We start from the raw sequence: 15437 nt of genomic DNA on the forward strand, positions 1-15437 counted from the left end.
GCCTTTGATTCCACGATCACACTTTTCCTTTACCTGCACACCACAAACAACAATTGAGATGCGTAAGTATTATCATAAATACTTAGTGAGGCCGTCCTCCCATCTACTGGGTTATACACACAAGCATATGAGACCCTCAAGTTTAAGCAAAACAAACAACACACAACAATACATCAAACCAGGAAAAACAAGTCTCGGCTGAGACCAGTGTCGACCGATGCCTCACGGTGTCGATCGATGCTACAAACAATGGTGTCGACCGATGCTAAATAGTGTCGACCGATGCCCCTCCAAATGGTGTCGACCGATGCTTCCTAGTGTCGATCGATGCCTCTTCTGCAGACACGATCTGCGCGAATCCGAACATTGAACTCTCCTTCCCAATCATCTCGAATCGGTCTCAAACTCACCCAATGACCTCGGAAATCACTAGGAATCACAAAAGCAACGAACCCAAGCAACAAAACAACACAAACAGCAAAGAAAACACCCAAACAAGAGACATCTCATGCTTAGATCAACCATGGTCAAGCACTCACCTCTTTCCAGGAAGATTCTGAACAGTAGGAACAAAATCCTCACTCCTAACTCTTTCCCAGATCCAAAACTCTCAAGAACAGCAACTAATCTCCCAAACTTTTCCCAAAAGCTTAAGAACACTCTCTCCTTTCTTTTTCTCTCAAAAGCGGCGAGTACAGACAAATAACACGACCTTGGGTCGTTTTTCCCCTTTTACACACGATTTAGGGATTTAAATTGAACCAAACCGAACCAATCGGCAATTAAAACGAACCCGACTAAACCGGAACACATGGTGTCGATCGATGCCCCCAAGGGTGTCGATCGACACCCACACCAAAATTACAAAAAATTGGTTCGCGGATGTTACATGATGGATTAGTCACACTTGTTTTACAACAATTTCTATTTTTGTAAGATTGATAATGTCTTGTGAAAACCATATTTTAATACCTATATTTCTTGATCAATCAAGTAGTATTGCAGAAAGAATGATGTTTCTTAAAAATTTGCATACTTCAATATAATGGATCAATTAATTATCTTGGTTGGAAAATAAGAACAACAATAGACAACAACAACAACAACACAAAAAAAAAATCTAAAATTGTATTTCCCAAATCTAACAATAATATCATACTATGATATGAAATCTATTTAAAACCCATTTAAGTAGAGATATATCCATGTATAATAAATAAATTTTAAAAAACAAATCAAAAAGATAAAAATAATGACATTATTAAATATTATATTTTTCTGCTTTTTTCGAATAATTAAGAAGTTTTAGGAGGTGTATTCAACCTAACATTTTAAGTGATTTGTATAAAATTTACAAATATATGTTATTCAATCATTGATTTTAAAAAGTCTTCTGAAATTCTTTGTTAATGAACTAATAATTTAAAAATCTATCTCAAAATCCACTGTTATTCAAAACAATTTGTGGATTTAGATTTTAATGATTTAAGGGATTTCAGAGGATTTGAGAGAATTTCTTTAGTTAAAAATATAGAAATCCAAATCTCATGGTTTTAAGTAGGATTTGAAAAAAATTTACAAGAAATCATACCAACTTTTCTAAAATCATTTAAAATCTTACAAAAACTCAAATCATTTGAGATATTAGATTGAATAGACCCTCCTAATTCATACGAGTAACCAGAATATTCTATAGGGCTCCCTCTTAAACGTCACTCCAATCGGCAACTTCTAGGCTTTCCTTGAGAATTTTTATCAATTGAACTATCGACACATAATTATTTGTTCTGCTACTGTATGTTAATTTGATTTCAGTAATATATACCCTTTTTTACATATTTTAAGTAATGGATTGATAATCTTTTGCATATATATATATCTTATATAATAAGAGAAGGTTTTTCTCAACTTCTTCTAATAACATGACATCTGGCTTATTATATAACTGACACATGTCCTTCCATTATTCTTATTCTTAAAGGCTATTATCTTTATGTTTTAATATTGGGCCTAACCAAACAAAACCAAATACAGGCCCAGCAAATAAATCGACAACTCTTACAAACGAACATGTACTTACTTTCTCACCTTCTCCACCATCGTTCCTAGCAACTATCACCTCCGATGTACCTTCTCTATCGAGCCTTTGTTGTTTTTTCTCGGTGTATACGCCACTGGTCTCCCTCCATCCTTCGCTGCAAGCTCTTTGGTCAGCTTCCCCGTGAAGATCTCTTAGATTCCATCGTTGTCAGATTTATTGGATAATTAAATTTGGTCTCATATCTGGTTCCCTTTCACTGAACATTAACTCACCATCATTTATTTTGCTGCAAGCTCTTTGGTCAGCTTCCCCGTGAAGATCTCTTAGATCCCATCGTAGTCATATTTATTGGATAATTAAATTCGGTCTCATATCTGGTTCCTTTTTATTGAACAGTAACTCACCATCATTTATGTTCTCTTCCCTCTGGGTTTTTCCAAAAATCTCTTAATCCTTGGGTTTCTTTGGTTTAGTTCTCCTACTTCACCACCAAATTCTAAATCAATTCTGGTTTAATGTCTGGGTCAAGATCCCAAACACCTATTTCAAGTTTTGAACTGTATGTGACATTAATCCTATCCAAAATTGTTTTTAAATTGTTTGGATTCAAATTTAAAAATTCAAAAAAGGGATTAAGATCCGCACCACCAATTAGAATCAGATGAACCATTACTATGATTACATTATTTGTATTACTTATTACAATCTTTAAGGTAATTAAAGAATTCCATTGAAGTCTATCCTTCATTTTTCTCTTTACGTTTTCCACCCAATTATAACGTAATCAAAATAATACCAAACACCTACGATTTCATGGTCATTAACAATTCATTCCAATCCCTGATTACTCTCCCTCAACCATTGCATTAAGTTTTCTTTTTAAATAACAACTTTTGACGACACTCACCTTCTCTCTCTCACACCATGGGTAAAACAAAAACACTAGCTCCCTACTGTACCATTGATTCAATCTCCAACGAAACGTACAACACTGGTATCTAGGATTGTTGTTCGGGTCATTCATATTTGGGAAGTTCGAAACTTTGGAAGAAACAATATCTTACTAAGTCTTGAATGTCTCCTTCTAGATGAAAATGTACATTATCTCTTATTTTTGTTTAAATATCATGATTTTCCGTTTTTATTTATTTTTATTATGAGAAACTCTTCCACAACCTACCAATGCACATAGTCTTATAGTCTAGTGAAGCTAGCTAGAGTCTTCTCAAGATACATGATAAGGTGAAAATCACCTTATCAAGGATAATCATAGAATTAGAGGTAGGAACAGAAGAAATAGAGATTTGAATGAAGAATCAGAGAAGAATAGGAAAGAAGAGGATGAAGAAGATAATCATTGTTTGACAAAATATTCCATACACTACAAGAAAATAATTTTATTAAGACGAAATATTTAGTCACAATACAAAGTATTTAGTCACAATATAAACATTGTTACGAATTTGTGACGATTTTTGAATGGTTGCAATACAATGGTCACAAATTTTTATTTGTAACGAAAACGTCACAAGAGTTGCAACGAATATATTAGTAACCATTTTGTCATCAATAACTACGACACCAAAAAGTAACAAAACTGTCTTAATTAAAGACTAACAAAACGTCTTTAAATCGTTACAATTCGTGTTTAAAATAACGTTTTAATTATGTATCTTATTGTTACGAAACTATAGTCTCAAATGGTCACAAATGATAATTAGAAATTTGTCGCAAAATTTTAACAAATACTCAAAAATCATGATATTTTGTGACTATCGTAATGTCCAATTTTATCATTAGAAGTTATTTTCAAATGGTGTTATTAATAAAAATTCATTGCATATGATAAAAATTATAACTAAAAAATCAATCTCAAAACAATATTATTTTTTAAATTTATTATCATACAAATTTTTTATAATCATAAACATTAAATATACATTATAAGCTATCTTTATTCTTACAAAAAAAAAAATCACAAATTCGTCCAGATGAACATATTCGATGATAACTTCCATGTTATAACTCCTATGGGAACGATTTCAGGCATTCTGGAAAGTTAAGACTCAGATCTTTCCAACGGTTGGTAGATCAGCTTCTGGTTCAATTTGTAGCAGTGGAAAACGATTTCACAAGATGACTGATGTTAATTCGCGGATCTGCGCAGAATAGGTTTGAGAAAACATGTATAACTTTTAATCTACAAAAGGGGTTACAAAATCTTTTGGGGAAAACTTACATCTATGGGTTGGGAAATTGCTCACCAAAATTCGTCCATAAAAGAGTCTGTTTACCCCTTATTTTCCACCATCTCCTAGAACATGTAAGATCTGTCCTTAATTTCAATTGTAGCTCCTTGTTCTCTTTCTCTCAAATGGTTCACTCTCTTTCTCTCTCTCTAGGTTATGGAGGCACGAAATTATAAAGAATAAAACCCTAATCATCTCTTAAATAAGTCTGGTTAAATTAGGGTTAGAGACTTGGCTTAATGGGCTTTGTATAAATGACATAACAATTTATACTATTTTATGACTAATGTTTACTCATTTTTATGTCACAAACTGTGACTTGCATATCTTTTATAAGTTCATAACTAATTTGCAACAACATATTGGTCACAATGTAGTCATAAGAGTGAAGATTAATATTATCGTAGCATATTCGTCACTAATTGTGACAAACTTTTGTTACTGAGTTTTTTCGTCATAATATAGTGACGAAAATACTATGAATTTGTTACAAATAAACTTAGTCATAATATCGTATTTAAAGTGTCACAAATTTGTGATAGAAATTTTTTGTCTCAAAAATACGTCTCAATAAACTTATTTTCTTGTAGTGATAACCTTCTACAATCGATAGAGAGTAGTATTTAAACACAACACTAAAAGGATAAAAGGCCTAGTAACCAAAAGCCCAACAAAAGCCCATTGCCATCTTAACAATACCCCTTCATTGAGAACCACCATGTCCTCATGGTGGCTGGAACTGAAACATTTTGAAGTTGTTCATTGCCTTGATTTCTTGAGCTTGTGCGTCTCCACCTGCACCACTGGTCTTGCTACATAAACTCCCAATAAACTCTTTTTTAATGAACAGAGACTGTTTCGATTTTCCCTCCCCAGCTGGTACTTCCCGAGTGGAATGATTTCCTGGTAACATAATCAACCTTGAAACGATCTTCTCCATTAAATTGCAACACTTATAAACAATAGCCTGCAATTTTGTGGAAACTGCTACAATAAGCACATTCTCTTCACCCAATGTGAACAACCTTGACTTGATAGGGAACAACAACACTTCTTCCACTGGGTTTTCCAAGCTTTGGTCGCCAATAATGGCCTTTGAATTTTCTGAGACCAAGCGTTCACCACCCAGTATATCTGGTGGCCTGGGAGAATGAGAAACTTCCGAGGTAAAGAACATCAGTAACTTTTCAAGGCCTAAAATGGCTCCACTTAACTCGTCATTCCCAACCACATTGATCTTGTTCCAATCCCTAGTTGCCTCTTCTTCGTTTATCCCGAGCAATTCACTTACATTGTTCTGTCCCACCTTCAACAAGGAAACTTCTTCTCCCTTCTTGAAAGTCTTGTGCTCTTCCTTAGGATATTCTGTGCCAACTCCACTCATAGACTTAATTCCCCCATTTGGAGCTATCTTGTCCGCAAGATAGTAAGCTGTCTTGCACCTTCGCTCAACTTCACTTTTAATCTTCATCCTTGGAGTACTTAGCTTCAGCTTTTCATCCTTTTCACAAAGAGTGATCCAATCCTGGTTGTTTAAGAAGGAAAAGGTGTAATCCTGCCAGTTAACACAAGTCTCTCCCAGTTTGGATAGCCAAGGGTAACCCAAAATCAAATCCACCTCAGTCCTTGTTAAGTATAGTGTGAGAAAATCTTCAGAGATTTCAACTCCTTGAAGTAACAAGCTAACCCCCTGGCAAGTGCTCTTACTCACAATGAGCTGACCATGTCCCAAACGAACTGACCTGGGTTTTGTCACTCTCTTGGGAAGCCTAATTCGAACAGCAAACTCCTCTGAAATGTAATTCTGTGACGCTCCAGAGTCAACTTCTACCAACAGTCTCTGACCTGAGATAGAGCCCCAGAACCGTAGACTCTTGCTCTTGGTGCCTTGTGGCTCGATATCCCTGCTCTCCTTAACCTTGCTTAGCTCATTTCCCAACAATTGTGAATCCTCTTGTAACAAGGTAAGACTCATTAACTCTGCATTTTCACCAAGATAAGCTGAAACTTGCGCACTAGCCCTGTTATGGGTGTCTTGTAAGACTGCTCCTTTATCTGTGTAACCGCTCATTTCCTCAACCCAAATAGCAAGATCCATTGCCTCTTGAAGTCGCTTATGTTGCAAATTTCTAACCTCCATCTGCAATGGTATTCAACCCCCGTATGAACATATCCAAAACATGCTTCTCTGGTATACTAATGGCCTCTCTACGATTACCTTCAAACTCTCTGCAGTAATTAGCCACAGAACCTTCTTGTATCATACCGGAGTATAGTGAGCGTCCTATCCAGCTTTGCCTCGGTTGCTCCTTTGCTTCTTCATTGATCATCCATTTGAACTCTTTCCAACTTGTCGGAGAATTCTTTTCCCATAATCTCCTTACCCAATGAACAGTTTCTCCTTCTTAGAGTGAATACACAATCCTCATCCACTCATTGTGTGGAGTCTGACTTGCAGCAAAATGAGTTTCCAAGCTGTTGATCCACTTGAGTAAGTCTTCCTTATAGCTCTCGGACAACCCAGGTTCCTGATAAATCTTATTTTCCCCAGAGGTATTTGCTTCACTTTTCTCTATCCCGAGCTGTCTTGTCCTCTCTTCTTGATCTGACGAGGGCGTGCCATCATGATGCGGTTGTAGAACAGATTCCTGAAACCCAATATAAATAGTTCTTGTAGCATCAACATCAACACTCAATCCAAAAGGTTTCAACCCCATGTGTTCCCAAGCCTCTGCGGATGTTGTCCATAGCACTGAACTATTCCATGCTCTAGCATTTCTGTTCGCAGCCCCTGAACCCTGGAGCCTTATATTACCAACTCGAAGATGGACTGGATTAGCTCGAGAAACAGCTCCAAAATTTTCCTGAATATTCAGGATTCTTGATAGTTCCTCAGTTGGTTCAGCTTTGTTCTCGTCACTGAGACGTTTCCATGATCTACTTCTAACATTAACTCTATCATCAAACTCTTGTGACGCATCATAATCAGAGGAAGTGGCCATTTGTCTAACAGCACTAGCATCAGCCTGAAACCTAGAGTCAATCAAGGGATAACGACATCGCTTACCATGTTTCTTCGTGGGATGTTTTCTGATTTTTATCGCCGAAACAAACTTGTGATGTCTCCTTCGTGTCGATTTCTTCCTGGCTTTATGGTAGTTTCGTGGAACAGGAATCCTCTCTTCACCAAGAGATTGGACTGTGTGTGGAAGCTCAGAGATCCACGGACTGAAAGAAGCCTCTGGTAACGCAGTGCTCACCAAGTGTTCGACAGAGGTCCCAAGAGAAATTTCTAGGTTTCTTCTCGGTGTAAGATCTGTTGGTGGACGACCTAAGCTCTCCATGATGGTTTGATGGACGGATGGAGGAGGAACTGGACTCACCTTGGTGGTTTGATGAGTAGCTGACGAAAGATCTGAGTCCACCGTGGCTGACTTGTTGGTGTGTAAACCGGTTTGAAGGTCGAAGATGAGTTGTTGCCTCTCACGATTGGATCGCCTCATCTCTTCCAGGTAAAACTTAATTTTATCACAAGATCGTAGGATACGATCGCAAGCTTCATCACCGACATTCATTTTCAGTTTTTTTTTGTTTTTTTGTTTTTTATTTATTTTATTTTTTTTTGATAAATCCTCTCAACGAGAGCACCAATTTGATAAGATGAAAATCACCTTATCAAGGATAATCATAGAATTAGAGGTAGGAACAGAAGAAATAGGGATTTGGATGAAGAATCAGAGAAGATTAGGAAAGAAGAGGATGAAGAAGATAATCATTGTTTGACAAAATATTTCATAACCTTCTACAAACGATAGAGAGTAGTATTTAAACACAACACTAAAAGGATAAAAGGCCTAGTAACCAAAAGCCCAACAAGAGCCCATTGCCATCTTAACAATACAAGAAGGTAGATTCTTAAAAAAAATGATTAACTAAATTTTAATCTGAATTCTCACTAAAATCTACTCCATCCAGTTCTTATTAATCCAATTTCTAGAGAAAAAATGTTGCACAAAAAAACAAATTTTAGGTTTCTATATATTTTTAATAAGTAATTAATGACAAAATTTGAATATTATTGGTTAAAATTTGTAGAAAGTTGATAATCACAAAAAGGCACAATTTTTAATATGTTCTCTTAATATGTGTGAAAATCCTAAAATATGGATTAATCAGGAATAGAGGGAGTATTGTCTAATATATTTAATACAGTCCCACATAATTTTTAAACTACTGTATTGTTTAAAATTTTCAATGATAAATGGAAAGAATGCCATATTTTTTATGATTTGTGCCAACATTTTTGTTTTGTCGGATGAAAGAGATTTTGTTTCATATTACAATATTAGCCAGGCTAGATTGTGGAGAATCACTATCCGNAACAGTTTCTCCTTCTTAGAGTGAATACACAATCCTCATCCACTCATTGTGTGGAGTCTGACTTGCAGCAAAATGAGTTTCCAAGCTGTTGATCCACTTGAGTAAGTCTTCCTTATAGCTCTCGGACAACCCAGGTTCCTGATAAATCTTATTTTCCCCAGAGGTATTTGCTTCACTTTTCTCTATCCCGAGCTGTCTTGTCCTCTCTTCTTGATCTGACGAGGGCGTGCCATCATGATGCGGTTGTAGAACAGATTCCTGAAACCCAATATAAATAGTTCTTGTAGCATCAACATCAACACTCAATCCAAAAGGTTTCAACCCCATGTGTTCCCAAGCCTCTGCGGATGTTGTCCATAGCACTGAACTATTCCATGCTCTAGCATTTCTGTTCGCAGCCCCTGAACCCTGGAGCCTTATATTACCAACTCGAAGATGGACTGGATTAGCTCGAGAAACAGCTCCAAAATTTTCCTGAATATTCAGGATTCTTGATAGTTCCTCAGTTGGTTCAGCTTTGTTCTCGTCACTGAGACGTTTCCATGATCTACTTCTAACATTAACTCTATCATCAAACTCTTGTGACGCATCATAATCAGAGGAAGTGGCCATTTGTCTAACAGCACTAGCATCAGCCTGAAACCTAGAGTCAATCAAGGGATAACGACATCGCTTACCATGTTTCTTCGTGGGATGTTTTCTGATTTTTATCGCCGAAACAAACTTGTGATGTCTCCTTCGTGTCGATTTCTTCCTGGCTTTATGGTAGTTTCGTGGAACAGGAATCCTCTCTTCACCAAGAGATTGGACTGTGTGTGGAAGCTCAGAGATCCACGGACTGAAAGAAGCCTCTGGTAACGCAGTGCTCACCAAGTGTTCGACAGAGGTCCCAAGAGAAATTTCTAGGTTTCTTCTCGGTGTAAGATCTGTTGGTGGACGACCTAAGCTCTCCATGATGGTTTGATGGACGGATGGAGGAGGAACTGGACTCACCTTGGTGGTTTGATGAGTAGCTGACGAAAGATCTGAGTCCACCGTGGCTGACTTGTTGGTGTGTAAACCGGTTTGAAGGTCGAAGATGAGTTGTTGCCTCTCACGATTGGATCGCCTCATCTCTTCCAGGTAAAACTTAATTTTATCACAAGATCGTAGGATACGATCGCAAGCTTCATCACCGACATTCATTTTCAGTTTTTTTTTGTTTTTTTGTTTTTTATTTATTTTATTTTTTTTTGATAAATCCTCTCAACGAGAGCACCAATTTGATAAGATGAAAATCACCTTATCAAGGATAATCATAGAATTAGAGGTAGGAACAGAAGAAATAGGGATTTGGATGAAGAATCAGAGAAGATTAGGAAAGAAGAGGATGAAGAAGATAATCATTGTTTGACAAAATATTTCATAACCTTCTACAAACGATAGAGAGTAGTATTTAAACACAACACTAAAAGGATAAAAGGCCTAGTAACCAAAAGCCCAACAAGAGCCCATTGCCATCTTAACANTGTCCATAGCACTGAACTATTCCATGCTCTAGCATTTCTGTTCGCAGCCCCTGAACCCTGGAGCCTTATATTACCAACTCGAAGATGGACTGGATTAGCTCGAGAAACAGCTCCAAAATTTTCCTGAATATTCAGGATTCTTGATAGTTCCTCAGTTGGTTCAGCTTTGTTCTCGTCACTGAGACGTTTCCATGATCTACTTCTAACATTAACTCTATCATCAAACTCTTGTGACGCATCATAATCAGAGGAAGTGGCCATTTGTCTAACAGCACTAGCATCAGCCTGAAACCTAGAGTCAATCAAGGGATAACGACATCGCTTACCATGTTTCTTCGTGGGATGTTTTCTGATTTTTATCGCCGAAACAAACTTGTGATGTCTCCTTCGTGTCGATTTCTTCCTGGCTTTATGGTAGTTTCGTGGAACAGGAATCCTCTCTTCACCAAGAGATTGGACTGTGTGTGGAAGCTCAGAGATCCACGGACTGAAAGAAGCCTCTGGTAACGCAGTGCTCACCAAGTGTTCGACAGAGGTCCCAAGAGAAATTTCTAGGTTTCTTCTCGGTGTAAGATCTGTTGGTGGACGACCTAAGCTCTCCATGATGGTTTGATGGACGGATGGAGGAGGAACTGGACTCACCTTGGTGGTTTGATGAGTAGCTGACGAAAGATCTGAGTCCACCGTGGCTGACTTGTTGGTGTGTAAACCGGTTTGAAGGTCGAAGATGAGTTGTTGCCTCTCACGATTGGATCGCCTCATCTCTTCCAGGTAAAACTTAATTTTATCACAAGATCGTAGGATACGATCGCAAGCTTCATCACCGACATTCATTTTCAGTTTTTTTTTGTTTTTTTGTTTTTTATTTATTTTATTTTTTTTTGATAAATCCTCTCAACGAGAGCACCAATTTGATAAGATGAAAATCACCTTATCAAGGATAATCATAGAATTAGAGGTAGGAACAGAAGAAATAGGGATTTGGATGAAGAATCAGAGAAGATTAGGAAAGAAGAGGATGAAGAAGATAATCATTGTTTGACAAAATATTTCATAACCTTCTACAAACGATAGAGAGTAGTATTTAAACACAACACTAAAAGGATAAAAGGCCTAGTAACCAAAAGCCCAACAAGAGCCCATTGCCATCTTAACAATACAAGAAGGTAGATTCTTAAAAAAAATGATTAACTAAATTTTAATCTGAATTCTCACTAAAATCTACTCCATCCAGTTCTTATTAATCCAATTTCTAGAGAAAAAATGTTGCACAAAAAAACAAATTTTAGGTTTCTATATATTTTTAATAAGTAATTAATGACAAAATTTGAATATTATTGGTTAAAATTTGTAGAAAGTTGATAATCACAAAAAGGCACAATTTTTAATATGTTCTCTTAATATGTGTGAAAATCCTAAAATATGGATTAATCAGGAATAGAGGGAGTATTGTCTAATATATTTAATACAGTCCCACATAATTTTTAAACTACTGTATTGTTTAAAATTTTCAATGATAAATGGAAAGAATGCCATATTTTTTATGATTTGTGCCAACATTTTTGTTTTGTCGGATGAAAGAGATTTTGTTTCATATTACAATATTAGCCAGGCTAGATTGTGGAGAATCACTATCCGTGAAGATGGAGGCATATCAAAAGGCACTTCAAACGTTTGGACCGAGCCAAATAAAAGTTAATTGTACGAGGTAAAGTGAGTCCTTAAAAAACAAGCAATGGCAAAAATAGTAAATCAATACTCCATATTTTAAATTTATAATAGTCAAATGTTTATTTAGGAAATCATTTATGAAACAAAAATAATTAAAGAGTGATGGAGAGATAACTTTTATTATGACAATGTTTAGTGTGTTTATTATTTGGAGTTTAGGATTTAGGATTTTAAACAGTGGCGAATCTAGGATTTTGACTTATGAGGGTCAAAATGTAAAAAACAAAATTTTATAGGGGTCAATATTGATATTGCACAGGGTCAATTTAAAAATTTTAAGAAAAAAGTAGTTGATTTTGAAATTTCATCAGGGTCAATTGACCAAGGTGCTTGGTCATTGGCTCCGCCCACTTTAAAAAATTAGTTATTTTGTATATAGATAAGGGTATTATTGAAAATAGATTACAAGAGAGAGTCTTTCTTTTAAAATTATTTTTTGTTAAGTATTACTTTTAGATGATGAAAGTAAAATTAATATATAGAACAACATAAAATGATCTATCAAATTAATTATATTATCTAAGGTTTTACAATTTTCTTTTTAGACTACTTATCAGTTATTTTTTCCAAAATAACAAAAATATACAAAAATATAATTTATCTTAATTACTTAACAAACAGACAAAATTAAATTGATTTTGCGGTAAATTAAAAAATGGTCCTATTACTATAGTAACATATTGTTTAAATATTTTTAATAATACTGTAGTAAGCACAAATATTAGTAATGTGTACTTTCACTTTTCTCTCTATCTCAAAATGACTCTTCTATGAAGCATCATATAACAAATATATATCAAAATATTATAGTTAAAATTTAATATTATGAAAATTAATTTTCAATACATATATCAACAATTACATTTACATTTCATATACAATTAAATAAAAACCCTATTCTTTAATTCAAATTAATAATGCATACATAACTCACGCATCGCGTGGGCTACTTTCTTATATATATATATATATATATATATATATATATATATATATATATATATATATGTCAATTTATTGGCCTTAGCTAAATTTAAACACAAACGTGAACCAACTAAACTCTTAAACCAAAAATGTTCTAACAAAGATATTGGAAATATATATCATTCAATTAAAAAGTATGAATATTGAACTACTTGAAAGAAAATTTATTAAACGAAACATTACCAAAAGTTAGAAAAGAAAAGACCAGGTTCCTAACTCGCTGAAAGGCATGTTTCCTCTGAAACAAAATCAATACGATATCCATGTGCCGAACAGGAGATTTCCAGACTCTTACAGGTCCTCTTTTTTGGTAATAGAGAACATGTTGTAACCATTTGAACCAAAAAAAAAAAAAAAAAAAGAACCTATTGTAACCACAGAGAATGTTTAATAATTTTTGAATAAATCAAAAAATAGATTGGTAAAATTTGAAATTAAGTATTACTTTATCTATACTATTAAAAGGGAAGCACTTTTAATAAAAAGACAAAGAATTAGAAATTATTACAATGAAATGCCACATAAATAAGAATAAGGATAGCTATAATTCTTGAAGCCAAACATGTACAATTAATAAGGAACTGTATTCTGATCGTATTTCAAAAAATGAGTATCTAACAGATATTTTCGTATCCAATCAGAGCCAAACACGAAATTTCCTACAGATTTTTATTTTTATAAAATTGAATTTAATCAATTTAAGGAAATCTTTGAAAAATCGTAATTTCTATTAATTATCACATACTATAACAGATATAAAGATATGCAATCAACAAATACTAACCATACGTGAGATCTTTTCAATAATTAGCATTTGAAATTTTCCAAATCCGAATCTTAACAATTACAACGATTTTAAATATTAACCATATCTTGAATTGTTTAGGATATATTCAAAATCTTAAAAAAAATATTATCTACTTACCAAATGTGCACACAATATTAATTACCATCACCTTAATCATAGACATTTTCAATTAAACAAATCGTAAATATAGGAACAAAAATCATAATTTTGTTATATAGATATATGGTATCATAATTTCCTCCTGTTTGGGCAACCAATCTTGGGGTTTTCTTTTAATTTATTAATATTTGGTTGGAAAAAAAGAAAAAAAAAATATGGTATCAATTGCATTTATCCTATTGATGGAACTGTTGACCTCCACTATAAATATAATCATCGCTATACATAGTTTAGTATACCCGATCCTACTTGAAATCTCGAATTTTGTATATCAAAATGGCAACCAACGATGGCAAATCCGAATCATGATGTAAGATTTTTCAAATCAGTGGGGATATACTGAAGGTTGTTTTATCGGGTGAAATAATAAAGAGATCATCAGTTATAAACAATGATTTCAATTTAAAAGTATTTAGTATGCGCATTGCTTTTTTAATACTATGAAACTATTTTATGTTTAACTGTATTTTTACAGGGTTAAAAAATTCATGTTTAACTCAAAAAAATATATGTAAGCATCCTACTATATTAATTGAGAAGTACAAATATAAAACTAACCTTAAAATGTGTAAAAAATTACATTCAATTGCCATTAGAAAAACTTAATTAAGATTAAATAATTAATTAAATAAATATTTCTAATTAAAAAAACGAAAATTGGGGACACATCAAATAAAATAAATTGTAGAAAAGTAAAAAAAATCTATTAGAATCAAAACTAATTTGTACTTAAAAAACTAACAGATAAGATTTCTTTTTTACATGGTAGTTATATCTTTTTACTTACTTCACAACTATAGCAAAGACGTCGTTTAACTGACAAAAGTGTAAATAATTTTATTCATTACATGCAAATGTTTTATTAACAGGTTTTCAATAAAAATTTTAAAATACAAAAATTATAATATAAGCAACAAATTTTTTATCACAAACCATTATAAATAATAACAAAATAAATTATTACAAATTTTCATTTAAAAAAATTCAGCCCGTGGTTTTTCGCGGGAATAGTACCTAGTTAGTTTTAAGGCCGAGCTATAATTTAGAAAAGTTCATCTTTATTTGGTTTGATCTTATTGGTGAGCCATACTTTTCGACAATGAACTTTCTTATGACCAAAAGTTTAATTGGTTCACGTTTATTATTATTATTATTAATAATTTTGGGGGTTTTGGGACAAAAGTTTACGTCTAATTTATGATTAAGTTTAGGTAAGGCCATAAATAGATTATTTACTATAATTAAAAGTTATAATGTTTTCCCCACATAATTATAAATTTTGCACATTCATGACTTCATCACACAAAAAAGTATCTTTGATCTAAGAAAAAATGAATTATCTCATAGCTTTTGCGTTAGTTATTACAATGCATTTTTCGGTGAATGAAGCTTGCAAACCAAATATTGTAGAAATTCATAACCAACTCGCTCCTGGTAGAGCTCTTAAGCATCATTGTAGGGGTAGTATTAACGAACAAGATAAAGGTGTCAAATATTTAAAATTCAATGAGACTTTCGTCATTGAGTTTTCGGATGTTTCCAGCAGACGTGAAAGGACAGTGTGGACTTGTCTCTTA

At 34.0% G+C, this 15437-nt stretch overlaps 3 protein-coding genes across 3 annotated transcripts; all 3 read right to left on the reverse strand.

Moving 5' to 3' along the window:
- On the reverse strand, positions 4852-6407 carry LOC109129227 (the record flags this gene model as incomplete). The annotated part of the gene is given in 1 exon segment (XM_019236981.1): positions 4852-6407. A coding segment is annotated over 1 exon segment (1374 nt). The 3' UTR covers positions 4852-5014.
- Positions 6643-10066, reverse strand: LOC109129228. Its single transcript, XM_019236982.1, has 2 exons — positions 8676-10066; positions 6643-6685 (listed from the first exon to the last, which is right to left on the reverse strand). The coding sequence occupies exon 1, from the start codon at positions 9853-9855 to the stop codon at positions 8686-8688; it is 1170 nt and encodes a 389-aa protein (XP_019092527.1). The 5' UTR covers positions 9856-10066; the 3' UTR covers positions 6643-6685; positions 8676-8685.
- On the reverse strand, positions 6649-11225 carry LOC104747101. Its single transcript, XM_010468674.2, has 2 exons — positions 10179-11225; positions 6649-7031 (listed from the first exon to the last, which is right to left on the reverse strand). Exons 1-2 carry the CDS (start codon positions 11010-11012, stop codon positions 6696-6698), a joined length of 1170 nt encoding a protein of 389 aa, XP_010466976.1. The 5' UTR covers positions 11013-11225; the 3' UTR covers positions 6649-6695.

This window comes from Camelina sativa, chromosome 15, assembly GCF_000633955.1.
Source record: "Camelina sativa cultivar DH55 chromosome 15, Cs, whole genome shotgun sequence".
Lineage (NCBI taxonomy): Eukaryota > Viridiplantae > Streptophyta > Magnoliopsida > Brassicales > Brassicaceae > Camelina > Camelina sativa.

What these genes read in the sequence shown, in the direction of transcription:
- LOC104747101 (XM_010468674.2), bottom strand. Translation starts at nt 11,012, where the DNA reads ATGAATGTCGGTGATGAAGCTTGCGATCGTATCCTACGATCTTGTGAT.
- LOC109129228 (XM_019236982.1), bottom strand. Translation starts at nt 9,855, where the DNA reads ATGAATGTCGGTGATGAAGCTTGCGATCGTATCCTACGATCTTGTGAT.